At 37.1% G+C, this 18,616-nt stretch overlaps 1 protein-coding gene across 2 annotated transcripts in view; it reads left to right on the plus strand.

The window, feature by feature from the left end:
• Positions 1-11,888: 11,888 nt before the first annotated feature.
• The window catches only part of LeuRS-m (Leucyl-tRNA synthetase, mitochondrial), a 70,582-nt gene continuing 63,854 nt past the window's right edge, over positions 11,889-18,616 (plus strand). For both annotated transcript variants that reach the window (XR_011043262.1, XM_068369217.1), the window contains exons 1-2: positions 11,889-12,167; positions 16,032-16,117. Coding sequence is in view for 1 of the 2 variants with exons in the window: in XM_068369217.1 (XP_068225318.1) it covers positions 12,081-12,167; positions 16,032-16,117 (173 nt within the window). In the remaining variant the exon portion in view is untranslated. The remainder of the gene's footprint in view (positions 12,168-16,031; positions 16,118-18,616) is intronic.

Genomic DNA, 18,616 nt, shown 5'->3' on the forward strand with positions numbered 1-18,616 from the left:
ATTAACTTAAGAGTTTTAAATATTTCAAAGCATTTCTTGTAAAACATACGCACATTTCACGTTTATTGTCCAACTAGTTTCTGGTGTCCATTAAAGGGAAGATGTTTCTAGCACACGGGGATTATTAAGCAAATGTACTGTGCATTTTTTAAATTTCTCGTTCCTTGAAGGCACTATTATGCTTTACAGTAGCTTCCGTGTAAGCGTTTTAGAAATGATAATGCTGAGAAGAAGAAGAAGAAGAAGAAGAAGAAGAAGAAGAAGAAGAAGAAGAAGTCTTGCTGGCATAATCTAAAACCACTTACTTTGATGGCTGCTTTTCCGGTCCCATTCAGCAGGGGAACCCCCGGTCCCATACAGCAAGGGAACCCCCGGTCCCATACAGCAGGGGAACTCCCGGTCCCATACAGCAGGGGAACCCCCGGTCCCCTACAGCAAGGGAACCCCCGGTTCCCTACAGCAAGGGAACCCCCGGTCCCATACAGCAAGGGAACCCCCGGTCCCATACAGCAGGGGAACCCCCTGTCCCATACAGCAGGGGAACCCCACTCTCTACAGGACCTCCACTGTCGTTTTACCTTGTTCGTTTTGATTAATTTAACGTTTCATATCACGTATTGTTCATTTACTGTTAAATCGTCACTGTCAAAAGACTCATGAAATAAGAAAGTCTTCAGTTTCCTCTTGAAAGCCTTAATGTCTTCAATTATTCGGATATCTCGTGGGAACATAAGAGATAATAATCACGAGAAGAAGAAGAAGAAGAAGAAGAAGAAGAAGAAGAAGAAGAAGAAGAAGAAGAAGAAGAAGATTTGTCACTGTTATACGACTCATGAAATAAGAAAGTCTTCAGTTTCCTCTTGAAAGCCTTAATGTCTTCAATCATTCGGAGATCTCGTGGGAACATAAAAGTTTTTATAAATCCTTCCTCTATAAATGAACGATCAAATGTGATATTGAAATCACAGACAACGAGAAATTACAGAGAAGAGAATACATCGTTTGTATTACATTTCCGTAGTAATAACGACCCATTCACGTCCCCATTTCCATAAAAAAATGGAGTAATTACAGCTCAATGTAAGTGGTGAACCGATTAAAACGAACGGTGATTCTGACGCCATTATTGGATTCAATTCTGCTTGTAATTCGCTATTTCAATTACAATTAGTAATCGGGATGATTACGTGTCCTATATCCTGGATAGAATGAAACGTGGCATTTCCATTGGTTGGTTGATTAAATAGACTTTTTTTTCCATAAATGAAGATATATTATGGCCTCTTTGTTAGCAATTTCGCTTTCAGAACTTGAGGGTAGAGGAGATTCGAACCATGTCAGGATAGGTGAATGACCTCTTGTCAGTTCATGTATGAGCATAATACACACATAAACACACGTGTATATATATATATATATATGTATGTATGAATGTATGTATATATATATATATATATATGTATGTATGTATGTATGCATGCATATATATATATATATATATATATGTGTGTGTGTGTGTGTGTGTGTATACATACATACAGTAGATAGATTTGACATATAAATATATATAATTGTATTTATGAAAGAACTAATGCATTAACAAGGGTGCACGTAGATGTATGAACTAATGCATCAACAAAGCTGCACGTAAATGTATGAACTAATGTATTAACAAAGATGCACGTAAATGTATGAACTAATGTATTAACAAAGGCGCACGTAAATGTATGAACTAATGTATTAACATAGATGCACGTAAATGTACGAACTAATGTACGTATAAAGGTGACGTGCACTTGTGCTTAGTAGAAGCTTAAAAAGCAATCAAATAAAGTGCTGGATAAAAAGCAGCAAAGGCGATTATGTGATTTAAAAATACACCGATTTTGTCAAAATTATAAACGACTGTATCACAGAGATTATGTGTGATTAAACTCAACAATCTTTTGACAAATAATTCTTCTCTCTCTCTCTCTCTCTCTCTCTCTCTCTCTCTCTCTCTGTTAAAACAACAGAGAGAGATGGAACCATAATGATGATATTAACTCTCTCTCTCTCTCTCTCTCTCTCTCTCTCTCTGTTAAAACAACAGAGAGAGATGGAACCATAATGATGATATTAACTCTCTCTCTCTCTCTCTCTCTCCTCTCTCTCTCTCTCTGTTAAAACAACAGAGAGAGATGGAACCATAATGATGATATTAACTCTCTCTCTCTCTCTCTCTCTCTCTCTCTCTCTCTCTCTGTTAAAACAACAGAGAGAGGTGGAACCATAAAGATGATATTAACTCTCTATCTCTCTCTCTCTCTCTCTCTCTCTCTCTCTCTCTGCGTCAGTGACCTTCGATGTCTGGATGCCAGAGAACTTCAAATCATTTCTCTCCCTCTCTCTCTCTCTCTCTCTCTCTCTCTCTCTCTCTCATTGTTATTTACTGCAATGCTTGTTGAAAATTAACCCTGAGAATTATAAATATGTCTCTATCCTCTATTAAATAAGACAATACTATTTCAACTTCACATCTTTTGGTAGTATCCTTTGCAATTCAAATTCTGTTAGCTACATAAACTTTACTTTGATGGCTGCTTTTCCGGTCCCATACAGCAGGGGAACCCCACTCTCTACAGGACTTCCACTGTCGTTTTACCTTGTTCTTTCAGCGTATTTAACATTTCATATCACGTATTGTTAATTTACTGTTAAATCGTCACTGTTGAATGACTGTTGAAATAAGAAAGTCTTCAGTTTCCTCTTGAAAGCCTTAATGTCTTCAATCATTCGAATGTTTCGTGGGAGCTTATTATATAGTCTCGGGGCCGCATATTTAAAGGCTCTGGAGCCTAAAGTAGACATAAATCTAGGTTACAATAGTTTGAAACCATCTTTAACTATTCTCGTGTCGACAGGATGTGTTGTCTGTGCAGTATGTGGCAATTCTCTTAAGTATTTTGGACGACCGGTTCTGATAACTTGGTAGGTTGTTGTACATATTTTGAATTCAATTCTTGCTTTTATCTTCAACCAGCGTAAATCAATTAGTATAGGGGTGAACTTTTTGCACTATGTTCCTGTACTCTCCAGGATAGATCCTGAACCGTACAGGATTGGTATTAATCCTTCCAGTTTAGGTCTTGGGTGCTACAGGATTAAATCCTTTTCGTTCTTCCCTTAACATAGGATATTCAATTACAGGTGGCCTTTGGAGCTTAACAGATAATTCCAAAGTCAAAACGTTTCCGTTTTCTATGTCTCAGTCCGTTTTCTGTGTCTCAGAGATTAAGTGAGGCGAGGATCTAAAGTTTTAATGACACCGAATGTATACGAAGGAGAATTTCGAAGGAGAATAAGGAAGATGGGGAGAGACTTGAATCTTCCCGTCATGTCCTCAGTCATGTTTTCAAACAGTCAACCAATAGCAAGGGATCTACATACACATACATATACCAAGGCACTTCCCTCAATTTTGGGGGGTCATCAAACAAATGAAACAGAAAAGTGGACCTCTCCTCTCTACGTTCCTCCCAGCCTGACAAGGGACTCAACCGAGTTCGGCTGGTACTGCTAGGGTGCCACAGATGAAGCTTCATAACGCTGAATCCATTACTTTAGTCTTGGGTATTGCCATAGCCTCTGTACCATGGTCTTCCATTGTCTTGGGTTTGAGTTCTCTTGCTTGAGGGTACACTCGGGCACACTGTTCTATCTAGTTTCTCTTCCTCTTGTTTTGTTAAATTTTTTATAGTTTATATAGGAAATATTTATTTTAATGTTGTTACTATTCTTAAAATATTTTAATTTTCCTTATTTCCTTTCCTCACTGGGATATTTTCCCTGTTGGGGCCTCTGGGCTTACAGCATCCTGCTTTTATTATTATTATTATTACTAGCCAAGCTACAATCCTAGTTGGAAAAGCAAGATGCTATAAGCCCAAGGGCTCCAACAGGGAAAAATAGCCCAGCAAGGAAAGGAAATAAGGAAATAAATAAATGATGAGAATAAATTAACAATATATCATTCTAAAAACAGTAACAGCGTCAAAAACAGATATGTCCTATATAAGCTATTAACAACGTCAAAAACAGGTATGTCATATATAAACTATAAAAAGACTCATGTCAGCCTGGTCAACATAAAAACATTTGCTCCAACTTTGAACTTTTGAAGTTCAACTGATTCAACTACCCGATTGGGAAGATCATTCCACAACTTGGTCACAGCTGGAATAAAACTTCTAGAATACTGTGTAGTATTGAGCCTCATGATGGAGAAGGCCTGGCTACTAGGGTTGTAGCTTATCATTTAATAATGATAATAATAATAATAATAATAATAATAATAATAATAATAATAATAATAATAATAATAATAATAATACCTAATTTGATCCCATAGAATATTCGCGACGCCATCCGTTTATTAATACTATTTGCATTTACAGACTGCAACAAGGCCTATTCAATATAGTAATGTTGAGTATTGGAGACAAAAAATTCAAATTGAAGGAATTAGCAATTCAAAGCGAATGTTGCAAGCGTTGAATATTTATCACAAACGGTTGAACTGAATGACAACATTGTTTTCATACGCCGTCTGTTTACTTTGTTTTGTTTATCTTTGCTGCAAATATGAAATAAACAGAGACTAATGACGGTAACATTGAATACAGTCGACCGAAAACTAAAGGATTTATGTAGTAAATATATCTTATATTTATGTACTTGATAAAACTATATATAGAGTTCTCTTGCTTGAAGGTACACTCGGGCACACTTCTTTCTAATTTCTCTTCTTGTTTTGTTAAATTCTTTAAAGTTTATGTATGAAGTATTTATTTAAATGTTGTTACTGTTCTTAGAATATTTTATTTTTCCTTGTTTCCTTTCCTCACTGGGCTATTTTCCCTTTTGGGGCCCCCTGGGCTTATAGCATCCTGCTTTTCCAATAAGGGTTGTAGCTTAATAATAATAATAATAATAATAATAATAATAATAATAATAATAATAATAATAATAATAATAATAATGTTGGGGCCCCTGGGCTTATAGCATTCTGCTTTTCCAATTAGGGTTGTAGCTTAATAATAATAATAATAATAATAATAATAATAATAATAATAATAATAATAATAATAATAATAATAATAATAATAATAATGATAGAAATAATAATAATAATAATAATAATAATAATAATAATAATAATAATAATAATAATGTTGGGGCCCCTGGGCTTATAGCATCCTGCTTTTCCAACTAGGGTTATAGCTTACTGATAATAATAATAATAATAATAATAATAATAATAATAATAATAATAATAATAATAATAATAATAATAATAATAATAGGCCGTATGCGAAGAAGGTTTACAATTTTTATAGTGAATGAAAATAACAAAAAAAAAAAAAAATAAAAAAAGAATGTAGAATGTAAATGAATAAAAAAAAAGTACATTGGGACATAACTGTATACGATAATCAAACAAAAAATCCCTAGAAATCAGGAAAGAAATATTGAAAAGAGAAAAATTGCCAAAAATAAAGCTATAAAAGGGACTATCTCGATGAATCCGTATGAAATAGATATAAATGGGGCAATAATGTGAAAATAGATAATATAAGATTGATTCTATAAGTTTGCACCCTGGAGAGATTATAGAATAGTAGGAAGACTCTATCCAAAGAAAACAGAGTATTAACATCTTTAAACAGATCAGGAAAACAGTGAATGGGGGAGAAACAAACAAAAAAATCCCTAGAAATGGGGAAAAAAAGGGATATCGAAAAAAAGCAGAATTGCCAAAAATAAACTTATCAAAGGGATTATTATTATTATTATTATTATTATTATTATTATTATTATTATTGTTATTATTATTATTATTATTATTAGCTAAGCTACAACCCTAGTTGGAAAAGCAAGATGCTGTTTTTAGAATGATTTATTGTTAACTTATTCTCATCATTTATTTATTTCCTTATTTCCTTTCCTCACTGGGCTATTTTTCCCTATTGGAGCCCTTGGACTTATAGCATCTTGCTTTTCCAACTATGGTTGTAGCTTGGCTAGTAATAATAATAATAATAATAATAATAATAAGCCCAGGGGCTCCAACGGGGAAAAGTAGCCCAGTGAGGAAAGGAAGCAAGAAAAAATTAAAATATTTCAAGAACAGCAACAACACCAGAATAAATATTTCCTATATAAACTGTAAAAACTTTAACAAAACAAGAGAAAGAGAAACTAGATAAAATAGCATGCCCGAGTGTACCCTCAAGCAAGAGAACTCTAACCCAAGACAGTGAAAGACCATGGTACAGAGGCTATGGCACTACCCAAGACTAGAGGACAATGGTTTGATTTTGGAGTGTCCTTCTCCTAGAAGAGCTGCTTACCATAGCTAAAGTGTCTCTTCTACCCTTACCAAGGGGAAAGTAGCCATTGAACAATTACAGTGCAGTATTTAAATCCTTGGATAAAGAAGAATTGTTTGGTAATTTGTATTGTCAGGTGTAGGCTATGAGAACTGAGGAGAATATGAAAAGAATAAGCCAGACTATTCAGTGTATGATGTGTAGGCAAAGTGAACCGTGACCAGGGATAAAGATCCAATGTAGTACTGTCTGGCCAGTCAAAGGACCCCATAACTCTTGTGGTAGTATCTCAACGGGATGGCTGATGCCGAAAAGGGACTATCTTGAGGAATCCTTATGAAATAAATATAAATGGGGAAAAGATGAAAGGACTCGCTAAAGACATTTGAAGATGGTTTTTGAAAGAAATAGATGAAAAAATAGACGATTTTTACTTTCCCTCCGGTCATCTCAGCTGGCCTTAACGAAGCTGTGTCCTGAGACGGTTTGCACATCTGAAAGACAGCCAGGTCTTTTAATAGTCTGTCCTTTTTCAGCTCTCTCTCTCTCTCTCTCTCTCTCTCTCTCTCTCTCTCTCTCTCACGCAAGAAGTGCTCGTCCCGGACATTGGTACTGGGATAGCTAATCATGTGACTCCAAAAAACGATCTTTTGTGTATAGAATATTTGAATGTACAGTCTCTCCTTAGTAAGATATGTGAAATTGAATTAATGCTCTTGAACAGAAATATTGATGTATTATGTTTAACTGAGACTTGGTTAACCCCGAATGTTGTCGATTCACTCATTGAATTTCCTAATTATACAATATATAGATGTGACAAAGGAAGAGGTGGAGGTTGTTGTATTTATGTAAAAAATAATCTTTCTGTTAATATTTGTAATCTTAATGTTCAAAGAGTAGAGGGGGTAGAAGAGGTTTGGCTCTCTGTACAATCTCGTAAGCTACCTTCTGTTATCATTGGTTGCTTGTATAGACATCCGTATGCTTCAAATGATACTTTTAACCATATTTTGGAATGTCTGAGAATAGTTTCTCTAAAGAATAAATCAATTTATGTAATAGGTGATCTAAATGATGATTTGATGTTAGGTTCAGCAAAGATACATAATATCTTAAGAGTTACCAAATTAAATCAAATGATTAATAAACCTACTAGAGTTAGCCCCATCTCATCCACACTACTAGACGTGTTAATAACAAACAAGCAGGAAAGTGTCATTAAAATCGAGGTAAATCCAAGTATTGTAGCTGACCATGAACATATTTCATTTATAATAGATATTAAGAAGCCAAAGCGTAAACCAGTCACGGTAACCTCTAGGTGTTTAAAATATTATTCTGCAGATTTTTTGTGTAATACATTGCTAGACCAGAAAATAATTTTAGATACAATCATGCATACTGATGACACAGATATTCAAACAGGAATTTTCAATAAAGTATATAATAGTGCCTTAGATAAATGTGCCCCAATAACCACGAAGGAAATAAGGAGACCCAGTGCACCTTGGATAGACAATGATCTCAAAAACAGTATGATTGAAAGGGACAAAATGCAAGAAAGGCTTAAACAGAATAGAAATGATGAAAATCTTAACAATTCGTATAAGGAAATGAAAAAACTCATCAATTCGAAAATGCGTACTGCCAAAGCTTATTATAACAAAGACAAGATCAAGAAAAGTAAATCTCGCAAAGAAACATGGAAAATTATGAATAATATTGTATCTACTAAAACAAATAAAAAGATTGAATACGACAACCCAAAAGCTAGAGCAGATCAATTTAACCAATACTTTGCTAATGTAGGAAAAATAACTTATGATAAAACGCAGGAAATTCTACAAAAGTACGAAAATGAAGATATTACAAACACTCAAAATAACTTTGGCAATAATATAAGATTGTTTAGACCGCAACCAGTTACAGTAGAAACAATAATATTAACAGTTAAGAGTTTGAATAATAGTAATGCTTACGGAACGGATGGTATTCCTACTAGTTTTCTAAAAGATTCCCTTACAGTTATTGCATATTATATCACGGTTATCATAAATACATCGATTGTAACTGGGAAATATCCTGCTATTTGGAAACAACCCCTCGTAGACCCTCTTCACAAGAAAGGAGACAAGGACGACCCTGGTAATTATAGACCTGTTTCTATCCTTCCAGTAATATCGAAAGTAATAGAAAAGATTGTATGTAATCAGTTAGTGGAACATCTAGAAAAAAATGATTTGATTTCTAACACTCAGCATGGATTCCGTAAAGGTCTATCCACAGAAACAGTTTTGATGAAATTAACAGATGAAATTTATAAAAATATTGATAGAAAAAAAGTTTCCATATTAATTTTATGTGACCTATCAATGGCATTTGATAGTGTCAACCATGATGAATTGTGTAAATCTCTTAAGGAACATTACATTGATACGTTCTGGTTTCAGGATTACTTGAAGGATAGAAGTCAGGTAGTTAGATTAGGAGACGTAAATTCTTGCATTGAAAAGGTTGAATTTGGAGTCCCACAGGGATCTGTCCTAGGTCCAATTCTATTTTTAGTCTACGTTAATGACATGATTAAATACATAGAAAACTGCCTTCTAATTCAATATGCTGATGACACACAAGTTCTTTTGGCTGATCAAATAGAAAATTTAGATGGATTGATTAAAAGGGCTGAACTAATATTGCTCAAAATTAAGAAATATTTTCTAAGAAAAGGGCTATTATTAAATGCCACTAAAACACAGTGCATGTTTGTGGGTAGCTCACATGTATATTAGCAAAATTCCAGATGACATTATAATAAAATGCGATGGTGATGAAGTAAAGATAAGTCAACATGTAAAAAATCTAGGTCTACACATGGACAGGTACATGACATTCAGTAATCACATTGACGAGCTGAGTAGAAAAGTTAGTGGCATTCTAATGTATCTAAGTAGAGTAAAAGATTACTTTGATGATACTACTCGAGCTTTGATAGTGGAAAGTTTGGTCTTGAGTGTAATAAACTACTGTATTAAGATATGGGGGTCAACTAATGATATGCACATGGAAAAAGCTCAAAAAATCCAAAACTTTGCAGGTAGAGTAGCCGTTATTGGGGTAAAAAAACACGATCACATCACCCCAACCCTCCAGCAATTAAAGTGGATAAAATTAAAAGAAAAGTGCATGTACGATGTTTGTGTTTTTGTTTTTAAAAGTTTGAGAAAAGAATATCCCAACTGGCTATACACATTTCCTACAGTTGGTAATTGTAGGAATGCTTTAACCAGACAGAATGAAAATCTATATGTAGCCAGTTATCGAACGGATTTGGGTTCACGCTCAATGGCAATAAGGGGCCCAGCTTGCTGGAACAAACTACCTCTGGAAATAAGAAAATGTATAAATTTTAGTTCTGATTTATTTAAAAAGAAACTTAAGCAATATTTTTTCAATTTTACTTAAATGTATATATATATCCTAGATTTTTACAATCCAATTATTGTGATTTTTATGTAAATAATTTATATTGTTATGTAACAGAATAACCATTTTATAATGGAATAAAGGTTTTTGACTTTGACTTTGACTCTCTCTCTCTCTCTCTCTCTCTCTCTCTCTCTCTCTTTTGCGGAGAACGAAAATATTTTAACAGACCGTCCTTTTTCAGTTCTCTCTCTCTCTCTCTCTCTCTCTCTCTCTCTCTCTCCGTTGCGGAGAACGAATAATAAAATGCCATATTTCCAAAATATTAAAACCGACGGGAAGTGGAAATATTACGATTTTTCATCCATGATTTTCTTATCTTTCAGTTACTTTAATTTTTTGCAACAAACTGAGAAGCAAGTTAAGAATTTATTGGCCTTTTAAGTTTAACCAAAGCCTTTCATACTAATGAACATGAATTATTGAAAGGCTTTCAGGATAATGTAACCGCCAGACAGCGGAGTCTCTCGTGGAACTAAAAGCATTTTATGCTAATTCTTTCATTTGAGAAAATTCCCAGTTTATTCAAGAACCTCCTTATTTTTTCGCGAAAGATGAGTTGTCTTTTAAGTATACATTCATGGACACATAGTTTCACAAGACAAGATGCATACATACATATGTGAATATATATATATATATATATATGAATGTATGTATGTATGTATGTGTATATATATATATATATATGTGTGTATATATATATGCATATATATATATATCTATATATATATATATATATATACATATATATATATGTGTGTGTGTGTGTGTGAGAGAGAGAGAGAGAGAGAGAGAGAGAGAGAGAGAGAGTTCTACGACTGTTGGAACAACTGTAGAAATTCCAGTATCATCAACATCATCTTCTCCTTATCCACAACTCTTCAATTTTTTTCCCTTCCTAATTCTCTGTTTCATCTCCTGCTCCCGTCATTCCTGTACTCTGCCTGCTCCTAGCTTCATTCTTCGTCCAATGCCATCTGGGTCTCCTCCACTTCAAGATCTCAATAGCTTGCTGGTTTTTCTTCAGACAATTAACTGGAAACACTGGGAGAGCTACAATATCTTCCTTCATCGCTTATTGGTGTTGTCATTCAAAGAATGTCATCATATACTCATTGTATTTCATGGCATCAAGGGATGGAAAACTAGATGGATGATACCCGAGTAGCCTATCATTATTAAGTAAGATATTTGTACTGTAACAATCATGTAAGTACTACGTGTACTTTACACTGCGTACTTATATTATTATTAGTGCCAAGAATTCTTCTTGTCACACTCAGATGTATATATATATATATATATGTGTGTGTGTCTGTGTGTGTGTGTATAGGCTATATATATATATATATATACATCTCTCTCTCTCTCTCTCTCTCTCTCTCTCTATATATATATATATATATTATATATATATATATATATATATTCTCTCTCTCTCTCTCTCTCTCTCTCTGTATATATATATATATATATATATTCTCTCTCTCTCTCTCTCTCTCTCTCTCTCTCTGTATATATATATATATATATATATAGGAAAAGGGGATACAAATCTCATATTTCAGTATAGCGGTAGATTAAAAGCATTCTCGTGAGTGTGAGAATTTTGTAATGTTTCTTTAGATTTTATTCATTGAAATTTGTTCGTTTGTAGTGTAAATTATAGATTATAGTTATAATTATACTTTTAAATTATTATATATATTATATATACGCTTTACATAAGCATACTATAAATATATATGTAGTAATTAATGAAATTCGGCGCATACTGTTATTTCGGATTTTGAAAAATTTTGAAAGATTTTGAAAGATATTTACAGATAATTGAGCGTATTTTGAATTTGTATATGTAAAATCAATATAGAATTGTAATTTAAATATAGTTATATATAAATATAGTTCATTTTTCTTATTTTTTACATATAATAAATGAAAAACATTACAAAAACATTGTTTGTTTACACTAACGTATCAGCTGGAAAGAGGGTTGCCAGTTTGGCCTTTTTTCCGGCCCAAAAAAAAACCTCAAATTTGACGTTTTGTATTTAAATAGGTTGGCCTTTAGTAATATGAAAAAAGCCGGCCCTTAAATACTATATTTTTGACCTTTTTCTATTAATGGGTTGACCTTTTAAAGCCTCTGTTGATTAGAAATTGACCTTTTCTCATTTAGAAAACCTGGCAACCCTGGATGGAAAGTGAAGCGACTCGAAAATGTATTTGTGTCTCAACTCGAGTAAAAAGTTCTTTTTGACTTCAAATTGCAGGAATATATTTAGCAAAACTGGAATTTGGCCTATTGTAAGTTATTTTCAAGTGTTTTTGTGTGTGTGTGGGTTAACTGGGTGAGTTCTACCGGTAAAGCCTACCGGTAGATTACCTTCATGCATACCGGGACCTGTCCAAGATAATTTTAGCTTTTCTTATGTCATGTTTCGAATTTAATCGAATAAGGAGGCCTAAATGTCATAATATGTGCACTTTCTATGTAAAAGAGTTAAATATATACCGTATTTTCTAGCCAAATAGGCCTACGTGAACCATGTGTTTTTCCTGCTTGCTATCTTGGGTGCCTTTGTATATCAGCGGCCAGTTCCTATTGCTTCCATGAAAAAATAGGGTATTATTGTACTGTATTACAAGGTAATGTAACCTATGGGAAAAACTATTTTTTTCTATAGAAAACATTCGGCTCTCTTTGAAAATGACATTCGTTCCTGTTTCAAATGAATGGTTTCAGAAATATATATATATATATATATATATATGTATATATATATATATATATATATCAATATATAACGATAATGGGGAACCCCCAGTGGGAACTCGGGGTTTTGGGTGGGGAAACGGTATATAATGGTAAAACAAGCCTTTTCTTCTCTGTAATATAGTAAAGCTTTACCAACAGGGCCACTAACACTCCTCTGCGACCCCCCTTAGACTGCCGTATTCTGAGTCGGCCGTCATTGTACATATAGGTGGCCGCTATCATGCATACACCCCAAAATCCTGTTTCCCACATGTCACTCATAATTGTCTTTACAAAAGGGGGTCCAAATACTCATGCACGTTTGGTATGCCCCATTAATCAAGGTCAGAAATGCATAATAGCGGCCTCCTATATGTACGATGATGGCCGACTTAGAATACGGCAGTCTTTATGGGGGGTCGCAGAGGAGTGTAGGCGCCCCCGTTAGGTAAGTAGGTAAGGACACGGCTTGTTATTAGGTTAGGGGTTTAAAGTTTAGGTTAGTTGATGTCTGTTTTTTTTATGGAAGCAGGAAGACCTGGCCGCTGATATATAAAGGCTCCCAAGATAGCAAGCAAGAAAAATGGAGCCTTTGTAGAATAGCGGCCAGGTCTTCCCGCAGCTGCAGAAAATGGGAAATTCTTCCCATTATCAGGGTGTATGTATGATAGCGGCCACCTGCATATATGATTATGGCTAACTTAGAATACGGCAGTGTAAGGGGTGTTGCAGGGGGCGTTAACCGTGTAAGGGGTGTTGCAGGGGGCGTTAGCTCCCCCAATCGTTAGGTAAGTAAGTAAGAACACAGCCGTTAGGTTAGGGGGGAAAGTTGAGGTTAGTTGATGTTCAATTTTAATCCACAAGGGAGGAACTGGCCGCTTGCATATAAAGGCTCCCCTTTCTAACTGTTTGTATAAAAGAACACTACCTAACTCGTATGGCCCCACCTAACCTTGCCTATAAGCTGTGTCTATACCTAACGAGGGTCTTAACAGCCCCCTGTCACCCCCCCGTATATTGCTGTATTCTTATTCTTAAACCTAACAACGGATCTAACGCCTACCTGCGACCCTCCTTACACTGCCCTATTCTTATTCGGCCGTCATCTTACATATATGTGGCCGCGTTCACTCATACGCCCAACCTTATTCTTAATCGGCCGTTATTATACATGCGTGCGGCCACGATCACTCATACACCCAACCCTATTCCGAATCGGCCGTCATTATACATGCGTGCGGCCACGATCACTCATACACCCAACCCTATTCCGAATCGGCCGTCATTATACATGCGTGCGGCCACGATCACTCATACACCCAACCCTATTCCGAATCGGCCGTCATTATACATGCGTGCGGCCACGATCACTCATACACCCAACCCTATTCCGAATCGGCCGTCATTATACATGCGTGCGGCCACGATCACTCATACAGCCAACCCTATTCCTAATCGGCCGTTATTATATATACATGTGTCTACGATCACACAACCAGAAACGGAGAGGGCTGTACTTACATTGGTTCAGGTTCAGCTCCCGGGATCGCCCATTTTCCGTCATACTTTAGCCACATATCACCAATACGACATTTTGGACAAATGCCGGAAAAAGGCCTTAAGAGTCCCATTTTATATAAATACGTTGTAAATTCATCAGTTTTTGTATAACTCACAATCCTAACGATACTAGGATCGACTGAATTGAAAAATGATTCACAGGTATCTTCGCAGTGATTAGTTGCCATCTTTGCGCCTCGTAGGTAAAGACTGAGCATCTCCAACCCTTGATGGATGCTCCCAATATCCTGTTTGAATTTTTGGAAATATGGGATTCTGATTGGATAAAAATAATCCCTCCGGCAATTTTTCAGGTCAAGTAGGGTCCGATTGGGTCATTTCAATTTGCCGTGACCGCTGATTAGTATAGTATTCCGCCGCTAAGGCGCTGTTGAATGGATCAAAACGTCATCTACAGGGAATTCTAGAGACTATGGGAGCGAGAAACTGCGTGGCAAGGTACAGAGCTCATTCGACTTATCATTGTATATCGATCTAGAAGTACTTACCTGGGATATTTATAACATTCTGAATAATGTTTATTCCATACAAGTTTCTGATAAAGCTTAAAATAAGGTGGCCGTTATCATACATACTGGTGGCCGCTATCATACATACATCCATCCCAAGATTTGTTAAAGGCCACAGAAGCTAAGAAACCCAACTAACCTAACGTAGTGGTTCACAGGTCACCCCCCTGTGCCGGGTGCCAAGCCTCTCGGACCCTCCTTCCCAAGTCACAAACTGAAAGTACTGTAATACCAAATAAATTCTTCCATTATGATAAAGTAAATCACAAATAATTCCTTAACTTCTGATTGACACCGATGTCTCTTTTTTTTGTTTTGGCAATGTTTACTGAAGCGTTGCAGTTGAAAATCTGCAAATAGAAAATTTGGGAGTAATTTGTATTTTCTCTAGCATACAAACCTGTAGCTCTTTAATCACACTGGCTTGTCAGCACCAACCCCTTAAGTTCTGTGCGGATTATATAAAAAGTGACGGTTAATCACCAGTACTGGTGGGAATGGTGGGTAAACACACCCCCACTAACCCCGCTAACTAGTGGTGGTTAGTTGAACCTAGTATAACCTTCAGTTTCGACTAATTTTCAACTCCGCCAAAATAATAATGCTGTATTAAAGAGCTACAAGTTTGTATGCTAAGGAAAATACAAATTACTCCCAAATTTATATTCTTTAGGCATAACAAGTTATATCGGCAGCAATGACCTTTGATGACAGGTTGCCAGAAAACTCCAAATCAATTAATCAATCTTACTCGCTCTACCTTCAGATAGCCAGTTGGAATTCAGCTGATTTTTTTTTACAATTTGCAGTATTATTCTTTAGCTATGGTAAGCAGCTCTTCTAGGAGAAGGATACTCCAAAGTCAAACCATTGTTCTCTAGTCTTGGGTAGTGCCATAGCCTCTGTACCATGGTCTTCCACTGTCTTGGGTTAGAGTTCTCTTGCTTGAGGGTACACTCGGGCACACTATTTTATCTAATTTCTCTTCCTCTTGTTTTGTTAAAGTTTTTATAGTTTGTATAAGAGATATTTATTTTTTTGTTGTTAAAATTTTTTTTTCTTATTTCATTACCTCACTGGGCTATTTTCCCTGTTGGGGCCCCTGGGCTTATAGCATCCTGCTTTTCCAACTAGGGTTGTAGCTTAGCAATTGATAATAATATTAGAATACTGTAATATTACTAATTATTTCCCAAGTGTTTGGGAAGTTTCCTACTATACAGTTACTGTACATAGTTTTTGTTGGCCACTACATAAATGTACATTCAGTGATCTTTGAATTTTACATGGAACTTTGTTGATTGTCATTCTTTTCTTTTTCAGGATAGAGAGTTGACTCTAGCAGTGAAAAAAGAGGCTGAGGAGTACTGGAAAAAGAAATATGCTGAAGAAAAGGAATTTTTTGCTGGGTAATTACAAAGTATTTGCACATTATTCACTATCAAATTGTTGGGCATAATGTTAAGAATTTCTTGTTCCAACACTGGAAACGAACTTTACACCTTTACATAGGATTATCATTTTGGCAATAGATGAAACCAGTTAAAGTTATGCGAGGTGTAACTACCCTCCACTAGTTACCGGACGGGGTTAGCGGGAGTAGACCAACCACCTCACTCACACAAGCTGTAGTAAACAGACGTCACATTTTATTTCGGCTCGGTAGCGTAAAGACATAGTCTTTCTCTCCCGTCAATACCTTTTAACCTGTTTACAATTAAAAGCAACTGGCTTAAGAATTTATGAAGTTGTTTGTTCCAGCGCACCATACATACCCTTCGCTCTATACGCAAGAGTATTTATTTCAGTGAAACTACCCGATGAAGATTTTACTACATGTAGGTACCCTCCACTAGCAACTAACTGTGACTTTTTAATTCAGCTTGGTAGACTGCAGACGTCTTACTCGCCCATTAATAAACCAAAATAATATTTCCTAACTGGCTTAAAGCTAAAACTTTCCTTATCTTCCCTTTTCAGGTATAAGTGTCTGTAAGGGTCTAAACGCTGGTTCAGCACCTTCATGTCGGCGAAGGAAACTGATCCTCACAGTCTCTGTCCTGCTTGCAGATGTCACCTTTACATTCAGGAGTCTCCTTGTGCTGAGTGTAGAGAGTGGTCCCCTCCCAGTGATCAAGATTTGGTAGGCGCCGGAAGAAGGCGGCGAATAGAGATTCTTCCTCTTCGAGGTCAATCTCGAAAGGAAAGAAATCTCGCCGACTTTTTCCGTCAGCTCAATCTCACCATTCTGAATGCTTGATTGGCTTCCCCTGGGAGTCGGTCGAGTACAAACAGCCCTCGGGTAACTCCAGGCAACCTTGCATGTCGGGGCCCTCTGTTGCCTCTCCTAGAGAGGCACTGCCGGACACCGCCGCAGAGGAGTCTCTCAGACGACACAGTTCTTTTATTTTTTGTGGCCTTCCTTAGGGCTGCCGGGTCCTTCGTCTGTGGAAAATCCACAAATCTTACTATCAAGCGTACTTGCACACTCAGGCTCAGAGTCTTCCTTTCCCGCTCGCCCCCATGTTCACCCTGCTCAGGCATGTGTGCATGAGCAGCTGAGGACACGCACTCCTTGGAGTGACTTGTCTAGCTTTGGCTCCGTTCAAAAGGCAGTTCACAAAGGTGATCCATCTGGCTGAGTTTGCTCGACTGGAAGAGGAGCGAAGTAAGCAGCCCGTAGGTCCGCTTCCAGTTGTTGGGCAGTCTATCATTCCGAGGGAAGACAACCCTCCATCAACTCCTGTTCATCAATCTCCTCATCCGCGAGGTGATGCACTGTCAAGAGTGAAAGGGGTTGATTGTCTCTCTCCTCTCATCCGCAGGAGAAGTCTTCTCCTGAGTTTTCTCCCCTTTGGGTGCTCCACCGAAGGGTGTTAGATTCTTCTTTGTTCAGCGCCAGTTCATCGGGACAGCTATTTGGAGCTGGGTGACAAGGATGGGAGACGGTTAGCATCTTTTCTTCCTCCTCACCATTGTACAAGCACAGTGGATTGCTTTGCGCTATGATAGGCTGGACGCCTAAGACTTCCACCTTGCAAGTGGTAGGATCTACCTCACTACTGGCTCCCAAGCTCCCTGTCCTCCCTCGCTTTTCGTGAGCGCACACTGAAAAGAGTGCATAAGCCAGCACACACTACCAGCCTTCGTCTCACCATTACGCACAAGAAGAGTTCTCCTTACCAATTAGGATTGATCAAGTTGCATATGCTGTCAGTCCACGCACTACCAGTGTACACAGGTAGCGTTTTCTTTACCTGAGTAGGCAGGAAAGGCCCATTAGTCTGAACAGGTTAGCAGTTCTTGTCGGCACAGAAAGCAGGAGCGAGAATTCGATCACGAAAAGAGGACCTCTTAGTAGCCTCTTCCTTTCTAAGGCACACCACCTAAGCCTTGGAAACAGGTGTGGGGAGCACTTCCGGGAACCTTGTTTACGAAAGATACTGTGTGGTTCAAAGACCTAGTGCAGGCTGTGAGACAAGTGGTTAGAGTTCCAGCCAATCCCCCACCTAAAGTTCCTTCTCCAGGGATTCCCAGCATCCCATTGGAATTTTCCAAGGGAATGACTCCCCTGTGAACCGTGGGCGACCTAGCCTAGCTAGTCAGCCTCCAACTCTCACAACTCCCAGGTCTTCGAGATATGAGGATAAATTGAAGGCCAAGGATCCGAACAGGCAAGATCCTACATGGGAGAGACTTGGCATGAACCCGATAGTGACTAAGAAAAGGAAAAGAGACCGAAAAGCTATCACTCCCCCACCAAGGGATATGATCCATCCACAGACGAGTAGGGGATCCAGGTCTCATAGAGAGATCTCGATGGAGAACTATAGCCTCTCGCCTAAAGAATTGTGGCAAACAAAACCTCCTGCTTTGGTGATGGAGATTCCTCCTTTTCCTGACACCTC

Source organism: Palaemon carinicauda, unplaced genomic scaffold, assembly GCF_036898095.1.
Source record: "Palaemon carinicauda isolate YSFRI2023 unplaced genomic scaffold, ASM3689809v2 scaffold418, whole genome shotgun sequence".
Lineage (NCBI taxonomy): Eukaryota > Metazoa > Arthropoda > Malacostraca > Decapoda > Palaemonidae > Palaemon > Palaemon carinicauda.